The sequence below is a fragment of the Tyto alba genome, unplaced genomic scaffold, assembly GCF_018691265.1.
Source record: "Tyto alba isolate M040663 unplaced genomic scaffold, T.alba_DEE_v4.0 Super-Scaffold_14, whole genome shotgun sequence".
Classification (NCBI taxonomy): domain Eukaryota; kingdom Metazoa; phylum Chordata; class Aves; order Strigiformes; family Tytonidae; genus Tyto; species Tyto alba.
Window position 1 is genome coordinate 6,811,434 of NW_024881276.1, and position 17,681 is coordinate 6,829,114.

General features: G+C 37.1%; 1 protein-coding gene across 3 annotated transcripts in view; it reads right to left on the minus strand.

Moving 5' to 3' along the window:
- Positions 1 to 17,681, minus strand: part of LOC104365725 (pseudouridine 5'-phosphatase) — a 160,461-nt gene that overhangs the window by 77,057 nt on the left and 65,723 nt on the right. For 2 of the 3 annotated variants that reach the window (XM_042788256.1, XM_042788257.1), the window contains one exon: positions 9,703 to 10,112. The exons of the other annotated variant lie outside the window; for it this stretch is intronic. In XM_042788256.1, the coding sequence (XP_042644190.1) occupies positions 9,936 to 10,112 (177 nt within the window). In that variant the 3' untranslated portion in view covers positions 9,703 to 9,935. Of the gene's footprint in view, positions 1 to 9,702; positions 10,113 to 17,681 lie in introns of those variants that run through there. 3 annotated transcript variants of the gene reach the window in all.

The window sequence follows — 17,681 nt, forward strand, 5'->3', positions numbered from 1 at the left end:
TGTAAACTGAGAAATCTGAGGATGAGATTCACTGTAAAACAAAGATCTAGGTGGTGTTTTCCCAAAAGACCCCTCAATGACAAATTTTACCTTTTGGCAAATAAATCTCAGGTCATTTTTAATTTAATTAGCAGAATGCACTTTTCCCTTTTCACGTTTGAAATGGCTTGTGTTTTCCCTGTGTACCTTTTCGGTCAGAATCTGGTATCAAAGACAATGTCTTTGTCTAATGCATAAGTGCAAACAACTGTGGTTACTTGGAAATCTTGGAATCTTTAGTTTTGGATGGTTTGTCTAAAATTTAATCAGACATTTCTTTGGGCATTTTACTTACAAAGAGATGACTTACTGAATAAAACAGATAAGAACAATACATTTTTACTCTTATACAGGTACAAACCTCAAATATTGAAAAATAATAATAATTTGGTGAGAATAGTTGAAGGGGTTTTTAATTATCAGGGCAATCCAGATGAACATCCATACATTTAAAGACATCATTTATCTTAATAATTTTGATGTAAACATACCAGAACTGACAAATGCTATACCAAGAATGACATCTCAGCTATGGAACACAGAAGGGATGATGGCATTTAATCATTAATATGAGAATCACATATACGTTGACGATTTCTTACTTTCAAAGATGAATTCATATGACCCATATTGTTCAATCGTGTCAAATGTATTGATCTACTGTTAGGAATTTAAAACATATTTTAATCCTTGCATTTAACTTTTAGCACATGCTAAACCCAAATGCTCATATGTGGCAGGGGGAGGGGAAGAAGAAGGTAACAGGGGAAAGAGGGAGATGGGCTAAATGGAAATTGCCAGCATATACTTGTGTGATGTATAGCCCATTTAACAGATGATTTTATGAGCTGCAATCACCTGCACCTCTCATGAGAGATCTCTTTCTTTCATTCTAGCCATCACAGTCAAACAAGAAAAGTGTGTTGCACCCTTTTAGTCTTATCACTATCACTAAACCAGGTAGGAAGATGGTATCACAATATGTCATAAATCATCATAGTCTGCAGTATTATTTAAAAATTTTCTATAGAACTGTATGAACAATTCTACAGTTCATGTTCCTGTACATCAATTAAGTGTTGATGAAGTTTGCCTAGAATCACGGCATGAAGTGTATTGGACATTTAGCTATAAAGAAACTCAGTGCAAAGCGGTGTTGGAAGCTATTCAGTAAAACCCAACCCTCATGAATTCAGAGGTTTGTCTAGTCCTGATGTTCACTTGCCCCTAACCAGGGCTTAGAAACAGCATGTCTGAGAAAATACATTTTACTGGCACTTCTCTGATGTTACTACTCTGTTCTGCAGTTACTTAGCTCTTATTAAATAAAACAAAAAACAACCAATCAAAAATGAAAAACCCAACCCAACCCAACCAACCAGTACACTTGTAAAAAAGACCAACAAGGCCAGTACTGTGGTAGCAGCTTCAGATGGCTTAATGTAATGAAAGGTGTAAGCAGAAAGGTTTGTAAATTATTGAACTAAGAATGTAGGGAATAAAAATCATCAGAAGACTAGAACAAATAACTATGATAGTTCCTAATGGATGATCCTGATCACCTTTGTGAGAGGATATCTCAGATACTTGGTATGTAATCACTCACAGATACACTCTACTAAATGTACAATTCTTTCCTTCTTTCCTTCCTTCCTATTTTGCAAACCACCTTTCTTCAACCATACAAAAAAAATAACAATAATTTGCTAAAATAGCCATGGAACGTGTTTAGTACACTCCAGACAAATAGATTAATTTCCAATCACACATTTCTATAATGTATGTGCTCTGTAATTTTGATAAAGTCATTACTAACCAAAGTTATATGACATAGGCTAAGGAAATACAAGAAGATGAAATTATATGATTAATACATTTCCATACAGTAAGATTTGCATTAAAGGGGGGAAGAAATCCACCATGTTTTCCTGCCACATATTGCACTGAAAAACATGAAGTCACTTTCCTAATGTGTTTGGTCTGAAGAAAGTGAATGCCATGGGTTTTACAATTTTTCATATGCCACCATCAATAAGCACAATGTTGAGGGCCATAATCGATAAGTTTACAAGGCTGCAGTCATAGGCCACCAGGAAATCCATTTTGACTTAATCAGCTTTCCCATTTTTCAGGCAAAATATAGCACTTTTGGATAATATCCAAGCAATGAAGACACAGTAATAAGATAATTCAATACAGTTCGCACAGTCTTTACAGTTTTTAAATCAAACTGGTATTTTAGCAAAGATTAACAGTTGTTTTCCCCCATGTTATGTACCCCATTCCTTCCCCTTTTTTAGTACTGTAATGAAAACTGTGGTCCCCCTACTTAAAACTGGCTTGTGATATCCCTGTGGATATTCTGCAGTAGGTTAAATGTGTGAAACATTCCTATGTGATAAAATTACTGTTTTCTGAAATTACATTCTGCTACAGCAAAAAGACATTTCACAAGGTACAATATTACTGAATGACTTTCAGAAATTTCTGAAAAATGAAAACATTGCTTTCCCTGCACATACCTTCTCCTTCCTGAGCTTAACTACCATGGTCCCGTGCTTGGCTGTGCCTCAGATGACTAACTAAAGAGAAGGTGAAGCTGCAGCTGGTGTAAACAATGAAAACCCCAGCTGTACTCGTATGTCACACAGAAGCTTGTTTGCATTTCTGGTAATGTTGTCCTGGGTTTGAGTGAGTGGTGGGGTTTTTTGGTGGCAGGGGAGGGGGCTATCGGGGCGGCCCCCTGTGAGAAGCTTCTCGAAGCTCCCCCAGCTCCACGTCAGCTCCACTTCTGTTTGGAAACTGAGCCCATCAGCTGCGCCTCTGTGAGAATGTATTTAAGAAGGGACGTGGTGACGGGCAGTGGGACTGGTGAGGAGGAGTTGCTGCAGCTGCGTGAACACCAAGGTCAGTGGAGGAACGGAGGAAGAAAGGAAGGGGGGAGGTGTGCCGGAGCAGAGACCCCCCTGAATCCTGTGGGGAGATGGTAGGGTGGTCCCCCCTGACACCCATGGAGATCTACGGTGGAACAGACACTGATTTATGATTTTACATTTTTGCTAAGGAGAAGTGGAAGATTTGACTCTTCTGTTTCCTTTTCCTTCATTTCATTGGAGTGTTTAGTTCTAGAGTGAGCCAACTCCTAACATTTTGAATATGATGACTTAGAGCCCATAGGTCAAAGGGCTGAAGAACAGAAGAGACCAATAACCTTTCTCACGCTAACCCATGCCCTCTAAAATATATTTTCTTTATTGCACTGAGCTACCTGGTGCGGACACAGCCACCAGCACATTCAGTGAGCCTAGCTTCCAGAGTAGGCTCCTTAGCCCTTGGAAGTTCTGGGACTGAGCTTTAGTTTGACTTCGCATCCTCCTTCTGTTCTCCACTCTAAAAAGGTGATTAGACCCAAAATTTGTGAAGTGTCAGCCAAAAGGAAGGTTAACATAAAGTGTTGATGACAGCTATGTTTCTCTTGGGACAGAGAAGTGTTCTGAGAGAGTTCTTTTTCCTCTATTCTAGTCTTCCCATTTATTTCCACTAATCTGGCAAAAAAACTGTTCAACCCTCTCAGGATCAACACACAGGAATTTCAGTGAAGTTACAAAGAAGTAGACACAAATAAATGGAAAAAAAATAGAAAATAAAAGTTTATATTTTTTTATTTTAATTTTTGTTTAATACTATTCTAATATTAAAATATTAGAAACAAATAAATTTTTCATATGGCCTGTGGAATTGTGGAATTTAGTGGATAGCTAGTGTTTTTGGTGTCTAAATTTATCAAGATAAAAAAACTCAATGAGGATTTCTGTATGGATAACCAATATCTAAAACTAGTAATAAAGCAGAAAATTTCTAGCTTCATTCTCTAATTGTTAAAAATACAGATACATTTTAATGCAGTGGAAAATAATTTAACTTCTTCTTACTGTAAAGTTTCTTGCAATTTTTTCTAATTTATTTAGCTTGGCTTCTGCTGAAGACAGTTTTTGGAATATATGCAACATGAGCTTGATTCTGGGCAGAGGTTCCTATGGTTTAACTATAGCATTCCTTAGAAAGACATCTAATCCAAATGAGGAATGAACATCTCAGCTTTTCCTGATCTTCATTTATAGAAGGCAAATGCCGAGCTTTACAGAAGACTGCATTTTGAAATTTATCCTGTTCCAATGCATTGAATTTTCACCTGCATATATTCGATGAAATTCCTGTTTATATCTTTGCAAATTGGAAATTCTACCAATTTTAATTCCATTGGAGTTCCAGTAAAATGTAAAACCTAATTCGCTTCTGAGGCAGAAAAGAGTTTATGTTCCAGTAGAACACTTCATACATTACTAACTTGTCTGTTTGCCTTTCTTTATTTTTTCTTTTTGTATACTTTCATGGCTGAATTTATCTCAATCTTGATGCATTTATCCTATTTTCCAATGGTAAAAACTTGGTCATGAAGTTTTGCCTTTATTTTATGGAGGCCGGAATTCTTCTCAGGATATGCCTGAGGCATATGTTCTATATTAATCCAAATAAAACTAAACATGTCCTTAACATTAAGCTGGTGCTTACTTTCTATGCTTAATAAAAATAAATTAAGCATGTGCATAAGTAGTTCTTGGGATTGAAGTCTGCTTGCTGAGTTACAGGATAGAGTTTTTGGATTAGTTTTTTAGAGTCCTCTTCATACAAACACAGATGGAGCATGCAAATGTCCTGATTGCTCACATGTCCTCATGATCTGTAGCCAGTAACTGGTATGGATTTTTTTAGTTCAGTGAGAACAGGACTTCATCTGGAAAGCAGCAGATGGAAGGAAGGGAAGGAATCCAAGATTTCAATCCCTTTTTTTTTTTTTTTCTTTTCTGAACAGATGTTGTTGAGATGATCGAGCTACAGAGCCACAAATCCAACCAAAAAGTGGGCAAAGTAATATATACAAACATATGTTGTTATTTGGTATATGGTTAATCAGACAGGCTACAGTCATCTACTGCTGACATGAATATCTACCTCTCATATGATGGAGATGACAGGATTTTTAAGATTACTATAGATGAATGACAGTGATTGAGAGACGGTACTCTGGATGGGTGTAAGTAAGAGGTCAAGAGTTCGGAGTTGAAATCAAAGCTGAAGCCGAAGTCATGGCTGAAGTCATTGCCGAAGTCGTTTATTGTCAACAATTCTTCTACAGTTATACAGTCTCCAGCAATACTTGTTAACATTTGATTGGTCGTTACCCTCTGTCCATAATACACCAGACAACTCATTGGCTACAAGTTAGTTACTGCTATCCTAAGCCTATTGGTTAGTTAGCTCTTACAAGCACAAGCACAACATCCTTATCCTGTTTTTCTACATTCCTGTTTGCTGCTCCTAAGGCTTCTGGCTGACCAAGGTCAAGACGTCCTCATCATTCACTAGCTGTACAGCACTCTCAGTTCTTCCCAGCCATCCTGCTACAGATGAAGAATTTAATTTTGTGTGCTCTTTTGATTTCTCATTCAGTTAAGACAAAAGCTAACCACAACACTGATACTTACTTTAATAACAGTCAAATGGTTCAGCACAGGACCAGGAAGGTGGCCAAAAGCAAGCTGTAGAGTATATGAAAGAGAATTTTACTAAAAGGAGGAGAAGATTATACCATATGGTTCAGGTTCACAGCTTTCAGTTCAGGGCAATAATCTCACTAACAACTGTCAGGTGGGATACTAAATGCATGGAATAATAATTGTATGGGTTAGGGTTTACAGGTGGGTTAAGAAATAATAGTTTTCTGACTACTAATTCTCAGCAAAAGATAAGGCTATTAAACTAGAATTTCAGGATATCCTGATCTCATCATGGTGGTCACGATAAAGTAATTCTGATTTTGTCAGTGATATGTTTATTAACGTCTCTACATCTCTGTTGTGGAGGCTCTCAAAATAAACAGGACATGCTTAAAATGAAATTTAGTTTAGGTACAATCAATTGGCACTCCAGCAATCATTAATAAATGACAGATCCAAATGTCCATGAGAGGAAGACTATTACTACGCAGTCAATTCAAGAAATTCCTAGGATTTAATAACAAACCAAAATGCACAATCACTCACCTGAAAAGTGAGTGCTCTCAACCTCAAGGAGTTTCTTTGGGCAGCATCTCCACCAAGGGGAGAGTCCTTAACCACAGCTTTGCTGCTCCAGAGGGGACTAGCTCAAAGTGGCTCCCCCATGGGCCTCCATTTATACCCCAGTCAAATTTGACATGCGGTCAGTACCAGTTCTTACTGGCTGAGGCCCCAAACTACCATAAAGACCTGAGAACAAGGGCGCAAAAAGAGAATCAGCAGCCACTACGCCTCAACAGCCAGGAAGCCCCATCTTCGTTGGGTGGGTGCACATGCTACAAAGTTTAAAAAGAAAATTCAAGACTTTGATGGCAGTTCCTTCAATGTAAAGTGTAAATGAGATGTGCTTCATTTTTACTTTTTGTAAACTCCCCAGTTAAATTAAATATATGCAAAACTTTTGGAAAAGTTACTAATTGCAGCTTATTAAAGCTTGTTCTACCTAGTAACTTTCCTGTTGAAATTCAGTAATTATGAACGAAGGGGATCCCAACAGGCATCTGTTTTACACTTGAAAGCTCAGAATTATTGATCGACAGTAACACTTCATGTTATGTAACATAAGCCAAAGGAGGAATTATACAGCAAAATTTCTATTACTTTGTCTGGAAAGTCCATAAATGGAATTCTTATTGGATGGGATGTGTTGTTGTCACTGTATAAACGCTAATGACTGCAATATCCATGGACCTAAAGAAATAACATAATATGCAAAATACCTACACTGAAACAATATTTACCCTTTTTTCAAAATATGCTTCCAGATCCTTAGATGAAAAGCATTTAACTGCAAAGCATTATACTATATGTACTAAAAAACTTCTGGTACCATCTAGGTCATATTTAACTGACCACATGGAATAAAATTTTCTTAATTTCTTGAGGTATGAACAGACTACAGTAACATAAAATAATAAGTCTACATAAAAGATGTAAAATTTTGGTGTTGTTTTTTTTTTTTGTTTGTTTTTGTTTTTTTTTGTTGTTTTGTTTTGTTTTTTTTTTTTTTTGTTTTTGTTTTTGTTTTGTTTTTTTTTTAATCCAGGAGGAATATAACTGTAAGGAAACTCACCCTGAATATTGAAGGGTCTATGAATAATTAATTTTTGTTCCTGATGAAAAAACCTTAAACCTAAAACTGTTAAACACCAGAAACACCTAGAAGATATTTTTGTGAGGAAGATCATAGTTCAGAAGATGATATTAAAAAAAAAAATTAGGTCAGAGAAGTCTTCTCATAATAGATGGAAATTCTGTTATTTGACATATTTCATGCTCATTATCTTTTTGGACTTTGATATTTTACCAAGATTTTGGAGTACCTTATGTACACTCAATTAGAAATTTATTTTTTTAAATGACTAATACAATCATTCATTTCATAAAACAGTCATAAACCCTACATAATATATTTTTCTTTAGAGAAAGTAAAAGACATTTTTTCCACCATGTCATACATGTACTTGTGTACACCAAAATATGCCTACATGTTTAGCATTTTCTAAAGAGGTCCTTACCCTTGTCCTGAGGAGATGTCAGGAACAGGCAGAATTAAGAGTGACAGATGACAATATAAACATTTTGTGGAAATTGTGGTAGCCAGGAAAATAAATTTTAAGTATTTATATAAATCAAAATTACAATTTTTGTATTTTAAGAATAGATAGCAAAACTCTCTGTAGGGAATTGGCAAAAAAGGGCTCAAGAAAGAGGCAAGATTGGAAAAGTAAGGATAGCCTACAGAAAGCTATTTGGATACAAAGGAGTTAAGGCCATAGCTTTATCAGAATTGGAAGCAGGGAGGCAGGGTGGATTAATTTCACAAGAATGAAAGGGAAGTTTACATGGCAACATGGAAAATGAGAAGAATATAAGGAAATGAAAGAAGGAAAATGTAAAGTATTTTGGGTAAACTGTAGGATCACATAATCTTGTATAGCTCCTAGCAGGTGATCACCATGCCAAAAAAAATAATGACAGAATTATGGCATAATGGAGGTTGTAAAGGACCTCTGGAAGTTGTCTCATTCAACCCTCAAGAGGAAAACACAATAAGAAAACACAGAAAATATAACAAACCCCCTGCAAATAACTGCAAAAAAAAATGACAACACGATATGAAGGGGAATAGATGGGCAAGTACAGGATTAGGAAATGGATAAACGTGTTGATAGCAATAACTGTATTGAATAAAAAAAAAAAAAAAAAAAAAAAAAAAAAAAAAGTAATGGGATAAATCCAATCCAGAACAGATTTCTGGTTAAGATCTAAGCAGAAAGTCATTCAAGTGCAAACAGAACAAGAAGTTTCCAATGCAGTTACAATGAATTATCTAAATATTTTCACAATATTCCCAGATGTATTGGGTTTGCCTGGCAAGGTTTTGGTAGCGGAGGGAGGGTGGGAGCGGGGGTGCAGGGGTGGCTTCTGTGAGAAGTTGCTAGAAGCTTCCCCTATGTCGAACAGAGCCAGTGCCAACCAGCTCCAAGATGGACCTGCTGCTGGCCAAGGCTGAGCCCATCACCAATGGTGGTAGTGCCTCAGAGGTAACATATTTAAGCAGGGGAAAATGAAAACTGGGCTACTCTAGCCAGAGAGTGCAGTGAGAATATGTGAGAGAAACATCTCTGCAGGCACCAAGGTCAGTGAAGAAGGAGGGGGAGGAGGTGCTCCAAGCACCACAGCAGAGATTCCCCTTTAGGGCCTGGTGAAGCCCACGGTGAGGCAGGCTGTGCCCCTGCAGCCCATGGAGGTTCATGATGGAGCAGATCTCCACCTGCAGCTGGTTGAGGACCCTACTCGGAGCAGGTGGATGCACCTGAAGAGGCTGTGACCCTGGTGGAAGCCTGTGCTGGAGCAGGCTCCTGGCAGGACCTGTGGGCCCATGGAGAAAAGACCCCACTCTGGAGCAGGCTTGCTGGCAGGACTTGTGACCCCATGGGGGACCCACACTGGAGAAGTCTGTTCCTGAAGGATTGCACCCGGTGGGAGGGACACATGCTGGAGCACTTTGTGCAGAACTGCAGCCCTGTGGGAAGGACTCATGCTGGAGAGGTTTGTGGAGGACTTCTCCCCATGGAAAGCACCCCACTCTGGAGCACGGGAAGAGTCTGAGGAGCCCTCCCCCTGAGGAGGAAGGAGCAGCAGAGACAACATGTGATGGACTGACTGAAAACCCCATCCCATGCCCCCCTGCACCACTAAGGGGGAGAAGAGATTGAAAATTGAGAGTAAAGACCAGAAAGAAGGGAAGGTTGAAGAAAGGTGTTTTAAGATTTAGTTTTATTTCTCATTATCTGACTCTGATTTGATTGGTAATAAATTAAAATAATTTTCCCAACTTGAGTCTGTTTTTCCCATTACAGTAATTAGTGAGTGATCTCTCCCTGTCCTTATCTCAACCCATTAATCTTCTGTTGTATTTTCTCTCCCCTGTCCAGCTGAGGAGGGGAGTGATAGAGTGGCTTTGGTGGGCACCTGGAATTCAGCCAGGGTTAACCCACCACACCAGAAAACTCTGTGGTGTGCAGAGAACAAGGCTGGATTCACTTCACAAAATGAAATGCTGCTTTAATTTAGCATTTATCATGAGGACAAATCATAAACATTCCAGTCAACTTTCGAAGCCTACTGTTTGGAAGACTTGGTGTTAACAGGATTTTTGTGCTCTAGTTTTGAGGAAGAGAGGAAAATATGCAAAACAATCATAAGACCATAAGAAAATTTCATTCCACTTTCGCGATTTCCCATCAAGTGCATGTTCACGGACATTAGGCATTAATCATATGCTGGTAAACCAAACAGTTCTGGTTTGAAATCCTCCATGGAGTTCAGCAGTAGTGTTGCCTCCTTTTTAAGATCTGGATTTAATTTTTCATCTGGAATCATAACCACTTGCATTCCTGCTGCCAGGGCTCCTTTGACTCCAAGTGGTGCATCTTCAAACACAAGACACTGAGAAACAAGGAAGCAAGGGGGGAAAAATTAAAGAATAATGTTACTATGAACTTTTAATCTTTTAAATGATCCCGACTAAAACTAGTATGAGAGCTAAATTCGATTCCTGGCTTAGACACCCCTAATTAGAACAAGGGCAAACCTCTCAATTTGAACATCTGCATAGTAATTAACCTTAAATTCATTTTAATTCAAAAAAGCATCAACACACATACTTAAATCCCAGCAACTGGTTATCCAGATGTTCTTAAGTGATTTGTTTTACAGGGATGGGTTTAAGCACAAGCTGAAAGTAGAGTAAAGCAAGTGCTTAAATACCTTTATAAGCAGGCAACTTAACTGTTCAAGACCAACTTTACAACCTGCAAAATGGCAAAAGCTGTGCTTTCACTCACAGGTGTGGCATTTCCTACATACACAAGAGGGGGGAAGACTACACTACCTAGGTCAATATTAGGACTTTGGATGAGTGGAGAGTAAGATGGAAATCACTTGTCAGAAGAGTGCTGTTGAATTCATGCTCTATTTGCTTAATTATTCTAGAGAAATGTTGAAAAAGAAAATCAGCAATAATATCGGAAGGTTACTTTTAGAGAAGAGACAGTTTAGTCAGGTAAAAGTTCTGTGTCTTACAACAGTCACTATCATTCAAGATTGCAGTTTGGAAGCAAAGTTGTTAACAATAGTCAATACATTATTTATGTAAATTTTGTAATTTAACATCAAAATATTGAATAATAAATATATAACATAAATAAAAATATATTTTAAAAAAAATCATCCAGTCTGAACTTTTATATAATAAAAGAGAATACTTCTGGAGTTCATTCCAGAATGTTTATCTTCCTGAAGCATGTCTTTCTGATATTACCCAGTCCTGAGTTTGAATTTTTGGTCACAAACAATCCAAAGCAACCTTTGGAATCCAAACATTCAAAAAATTCTGATCTACGCTGACAAATGGTTTCTACCACTTCTGCAATTCAGACTACATTTATTATCAGTATTTTCAGCACTGCTACTCCTAATAATACCAAAATTACTGCCACAAGTAATTTCATTAATTCAACACAGATATTGGGATGGTTAGTGCAATTTTCCCCACAGCCTTCAGACAGTGCAAATCTGCCTTATCACAAATTTCTCTCTCATTCATTAAGCCCTTCTCTACAGTCATTATTAATCTACGAAATCCTTTCCTACATACCCAGGATGGATTTTCTTATCCTTTTCTTCACAACACAATAGACTGTGGCAACTAATACCAAATGGGTGAGAGTAATGATTTGCTAAACTTAGTTTAACTTTTGACTGAATCCAGATATGACACATTGGGACAACATACAACAGCACACCATATCTTTTAGGCTCTCTACCACACAACTATTTAACCAGGAAAGATGAGGGATGGCCAGTGTCTGTCTGTTCTGGCTGTGCTCCAAGAGAACCAAGCTGCAACCTGCAAAAATTTTATGATGTTCAAAGAAGACATTTCTGCAAAATGTATTAAATGCCTGCACCATATATACCCATGTGTATCAGAGACTGTGAAAGAGGAAGAAGGAACAAACCCTTTCTTTCTGCTTTCTTTTTAAAATATTGATTCTTGCTTGTCAACATGTCAGCAACCACTTTGAGTCTGCCAAGAGAAAGTAAGAGCTGCTTTCTACCTTGCATGTAATAAAGTAAAATGTAATGATTTTTAGTGAGCCAGCGGAATCACAGTAATCTCCTTTGTGCTCCTTTCCTTTATATAGTCACTGAATTCCAGTGTGAACAATGTCATATTTTCAAATGTTGACCATTATCACTGTTACTAACTACAAATATGTAACCAGATGATCCTGCAAAGCTTGGAACAACTCCTATTAGAATGAAAGCATGGTTCTGCCTATAGGTTTTGTTCTTAACAATACCTTATTTTGTGACCCTGAGGACTCTGACAGTAAATGAAATCCTGACAGGTTTTGCTTTTTGAAGAATAAACTTAAATGCTGCACAAAACAGCATTATCAAGGCCTTTCAGAAACCGTTTCTAATCCAGCTCATACAAAGAAATGTACTTCACTGCTCTGCCTTGAAAGATCTAATTGACTTCCATGATGTCACTAAGCTTACTGTACGAGAGGAGTCAATGCTTATGGAAGGCAATATGCATAATGAAAAGCTTAACTAATTCCCTGGAACTAGAAGCAATTAAAACTCTTAATTACCAAAGAAGCCAGGCAAATGACCCATAATTACAGCAGCTTTAATGTTACAGGAAGTAAGTGTACTAGGTTTTCCTCCAGTCTTTCTTGCTACTGACACTTCCTGTCAACAGCACGGCAACATTTTTAATGGATGACAAAAGGTTTACAGAGGTTCACATACCAAATGGATTTATTAACTTTGCTGCACAGAGATGTTATAAACTGTTCACTGTCCTAGCCCACCCACATACTAAATTTAGAGATATGAAGGCAGCCAAGTTCTTCCCCATTTTGCATAAGTATTGCAACATCAGCAGCGCTCCAACTGAGAGAGACAGATGAGATTTATACAGACTTCAGCTAAGATTCTGGCTGCTTCTCTGCATTATTTCTAAAACTTGTGCCACTGATCAATACCACTGCTATGAGATCTCTCAAAAGGTCATACTAATATAGGACAATTTTCATTTTGGAATGAACTAGATGCTTAAAAAAAGTAAAGTAGTAAAGTATACTAATTTATATCTCACTGTCTGAATCTAGAAAAGGAAAAATTAATCACTTAACCTAAGAAAGAAATAATAAAATCACTGCTGCACCTCTATCTCATTTTCCTACATGAAATTTAAGAATGTAAGAAAAGAGTGTTAGTTAGGCCCTTGATATGTACAGTAGGCCCTCTCCAACTTACATACTGTAAGTGTCAGGATGGAATATTTAAATAACTAACAGGGATATCCATAAGTGTTATTGACATTAGTGATAACCAAGAAATCTGGAAGAATAAAATATTAAAATCAGTTTTGAAAATAAGATTTTGAAAAACCTGTGAAGATAATATGTATGCCCGGGAAGTGCTTATCGAACTAATATCCTTGACCACATATGATACTATTGTATCAACTCTAAAACAGAATGAAAGATGAGACTAAAGGTGGCGTAATTTATACAGATAGAACTCGTCTGCAAATTAAACACTACCATCTATTGTTCTATAAAGAAAGAATGAAAAGAAAATTTTCATAATGTTTAAAGTGGGTAAATATAGCCTCATATTATTTCATATTGTATTAGAAGAATTTTCTGTTTGCTGGTTCTGGTCTCGTCTGCTTAGGCCTTTAATTTCAGTGAAAACATTTGCAGACATGGGGGCTAAACCACACATTTTAGCACTTTTTCTTTGAATCAGAGTCTTACTGGTAGCAGTATCAAGTATGTCATTCCCTTTGATAAAAAGAGTGAGAAGAAAAGCAACTGAGTATTTGTTAACTCCTTTTCCTCCTTAAATATTTTCTTTTAATATAATATTATTTTTACATTCTATTCCCCATATGCTCCATGGGAAACAGCTACTCTGGAATTAATGAGAACATATTAAACTTCAGTTTTCATTTCTTTTCTGTTATCACTATAACATTTACCTTGTGATCTGTTCAAAAAGAAGATAACATGGTTAGGTCTCTCAATGGGCAAAATACACTTAAAGCAACTTCAGTTCTATTGAGTCTTAATCAGAACTAAGTTAAAACTACCCCACCTTCTGAGGAACTACTGACAGAATGACTCTCCCACCATGCATAACACCCCATTTCAAAACCATTGCATGTATGTACTCCAACTTAAAAAAAAACCACCAAAAATCAGAAGACATTCTGGGAACAAAAATGGTTAAAAAAAAATAAAGAATAATATTGAGTTTTATTCCTCCCTCCTGCTGAATGAAAGCAAAAGGGGAAAACAGTGGAATTTTGAGGTTTGAAATCACAGTTTCAAAAAAACCCTGTAAGACCTCTGAGAGATTACCCCTATGTTCATTCTCCAACTTCTGGACAGGACCAAACTCCTTCTGTGCTTGGTGAGAGAGACTGTAGAAGATTATTGTATTTTCTGTCCTCAGATGATACAGATATATTTGGTATCAGTATGTGACATATTATGTTTGGGGTTTCTTATGGATTGCATATTCTACTTCTGTAACTTCGTTATTTATCATTGATTTTTCTCTTTCATGACCAAATCAACTGGTCAAAAGCACAATGTGTTATTTGTAAAATTTGTACTCTGGAAACATTTGGTGACCCTATACATTAATTTACATATACATGCACAATGACTCTTCTATAAGCATTTAAGGCCTAATTCCAATTCTATCATATCACTAAAAAAAATCTCTGTTGATATCAATGGGCATCAAAGTGAGCCCCAAAACAGGCTGAAGGAAGAAATCCACCATGTACACTCAGCTCATGTTGATTTCAGAACTACATTGTTCATCTCAGTGAACCAGAAGGCAGTGGGGCCTTTAATTTCTAAAGGTAATTTCTTGACTGTTCACTTCCAAAAGTATTTTTACTTTCCTCATGTGAAGAACTACCTCGTACTCTTTGGTCATAATTCAAAACTAGGGAGTGTCTAAGAAATAAATGATCAGTCTGAAAGATACTACTGCTACAATCATGTTTTTTTATTTTGTTCAACAACTGTTATCTCTTTTTCCTTGTTGACTCAATTTTTTCAGATTTTCAAAATAATTCTTGTACTGACCACCTGTGTTAGTGAGTGACACAAAAATTTTCAAGAACTGTAATATAATTTAGAATACAACACAGACCCATATATATCCTTTACAAAATGTTGAGATGCTGAAAAGATGTTGTTTATCATTTATGGGAGATGGTGGAAATTCAAAAAAAGAGAGGAAACACCAACAACTTCACTAACATGTCGTAACACAGATGCTGGGCTTTTTTTAGGTAACTTGTGTTTTCTTTTTTTTCCTGCTCTTTGATATACAAAGTGTCTAGGAACAAGGGAAAAATGTATTTGTGCATGACCCATTTACCACTAGAGTTACTTAAACATTATTGAATTAATGCATTTTAAACAGCTACCGTATTTGTAATTTTGGCCTCCCGCTATGTTAACTTCCTAAAGAATTAACAAAAAACAATAATGAAATAACTTGATTAATGTTCTTTTCCTAATCTTTGGATTTAGACTCTTTCCAGAAATAGTTGGTAAAAGTCTCAGTAGTGATAATGAATTACACCTCATTTTATTTTAAGGATATATGCCAATTTGACTAGTCAGGGATTATAGAATCATATTATATACACTGTTTAAGAAGGTCATGCAGTTTATACCTCCACGATTTAGTTCCATTAAGAAAAATGAGGAGTAAGCCAAGATGTTTTTAAATGCTATAACAAATGAACAAACAACCTGAAAACCTATAATCAAATGAATTAAGTATCAGAGTATCCAGAATACTAACTATCAGCTACCATTCTTTATGATTCATATTAAGAACTGTTTGGAAATTATAGGCACATATGCTTTTTAACTCAGATTTTTATTAAGTTGCTACTAGGAATACAATGCAGACCGGTACAAGAATCAAATTATTTACCAGGAGACTTATAAGACAAACTCCCAAATAATTAGCATGATTAAAAAAAAAAAAAAAAAAAAAAAAAAGTGTGTTACTTCTGCACATAATTAGATCACTCTGCATTTCCAGCTATTGTATAAATGCCACTTTATATTTCAGCTCACACCAGCAGCTACTCTCTCACAAACCAGTTCACAGGGAATTACCTTAAGGTGAGCCACAAAGAGTAAAACAGTTTGGATGGGGAAGAAGGCGGAGAAATTTCAAATTTCTTGCTTGTTTTCAATACTCAATCAAGTGAAAGAAAGTGCCTCTGTGAGTGACAGCCGGGCCCAGACACAGCGGCTCTGTGAGGCAGGGAGAAGGTCACATTTACATGCGGGGTTACTCTGATCATTCCGGATGGCTGGAGCACTCTTTTCACAGAGGACTGTGTGTTTAGAGGACAGCACACTGGGAACTTTGTATGGCAACTTGTGTTACAGGCCTCAAGAAATTCCCAGGCGTTTCTGAAACAGTGTCCAATTATCCCAGCAGCAGAAATCTAACTCAATCAACTGCAGCTAGGATTAGCCACAGAAGAGTATTGTTCTTTAACGGAGAACAAAAGGCAAATACTCGAGATGCTCTCTACTGAGTCTACTCATACTGCGTAACATGCTGGGGTTTTATGCTACTTATCTCTAAAAGTGTCCTAAAAAGGAATTCTGTGCAATGAAATAGTTAATTTGTGCTGCCTTCCCCTCCAGAGAGAAGCGCATTTACTAAAACACTGACTTTCTTGACATTCGAGTACCTGCACCTTGCCTCCAGAGCTCAGAATCATAAGATAATTTACACTGGAAGGGATCCCCAGAGGCCATTTAGAGACACCCCTACTCAATGTACCTCCAGCAAGATCAGGCTACCCAGGGTCTTGACCAGGTGAGCTTTGAGTATCTTCAAGGATGCAGATTCCATATACCTCCTGGGCAACCTGTTCCTGTATTTCACCACCCCTACTGGGAAAATGGTTTGCCGAGAATCTAGCAGGAGTTTCTTGTGTTCCACCTTGTGCCAGTTGCCTACTGCATGATCGCTCAGCACCTCGGAGAAGAAGATAGACCCATCTCATGAGCAAACATATCAGAGATACAAACCAGACACCTCCAAAGGAGGAGCTGTTTTGATGAATCCAAATTCTAAATTTCAAACTGAAACTGGAAGTAGGCATCAAAAGTATTTCCTGAATAAATGCAATGACTTTTTTTTTTTTTTGCCACAGGGAATGTCTACGAAGTCGCAGGTGCAGCACAGCAGGCTGACAACGGCAAGTACCCTGCCCTTTTTGTGTGACTGGACATCACCACTTGTCTATAACCAACTCAGCAGTGCTGCAGAAGGCAGCTGATTCCAGTGGAGCAATCTGATTTTTTCAAGCACCATAATCTTTTGGCAACGGTTTATTTTTTTTTCTGTAATATCGCCTTGACCAGTGTCATTTTCTCACACAGAAAGACCAGCCTGCATACTGAAATGTACCTTAATCTGATCTAAACTGTATCTTAATTACTGTATTATCTTTAACAGAGGTGTTAATAACAACCAACATATTCTTCAGCCATAAAGTAATTTCCTAATTTCTCCATTAAAGAAAGAAAGGGTGACAAGAGCCATTCAACTTTAAACAGGTTTTCATTTGGAGTGAAAAAAAGTCATAGAAAAGGTCTTTTTTTTTTCTATTGAGTACAAGCTTCTAATTGAACTGTACATGACATAGTGTCACTGGTCTGGAGTGACTTGTGAGATGCTGCTCTGTTACACTTAAATTCTTCATGATCAGGAAAGAAAGCATTTTTCTTCCAAACTTCAAACAGCTGAAAGTTATCTTTTAGAGAATATATAAGACTAATAGCATAAAACTCCAAGCAGGAAGCCACAAACTAGCACCTTTAAGTAAAACAAACAAAACACTAATAAAATTCTAATTATAATTTTCTACAT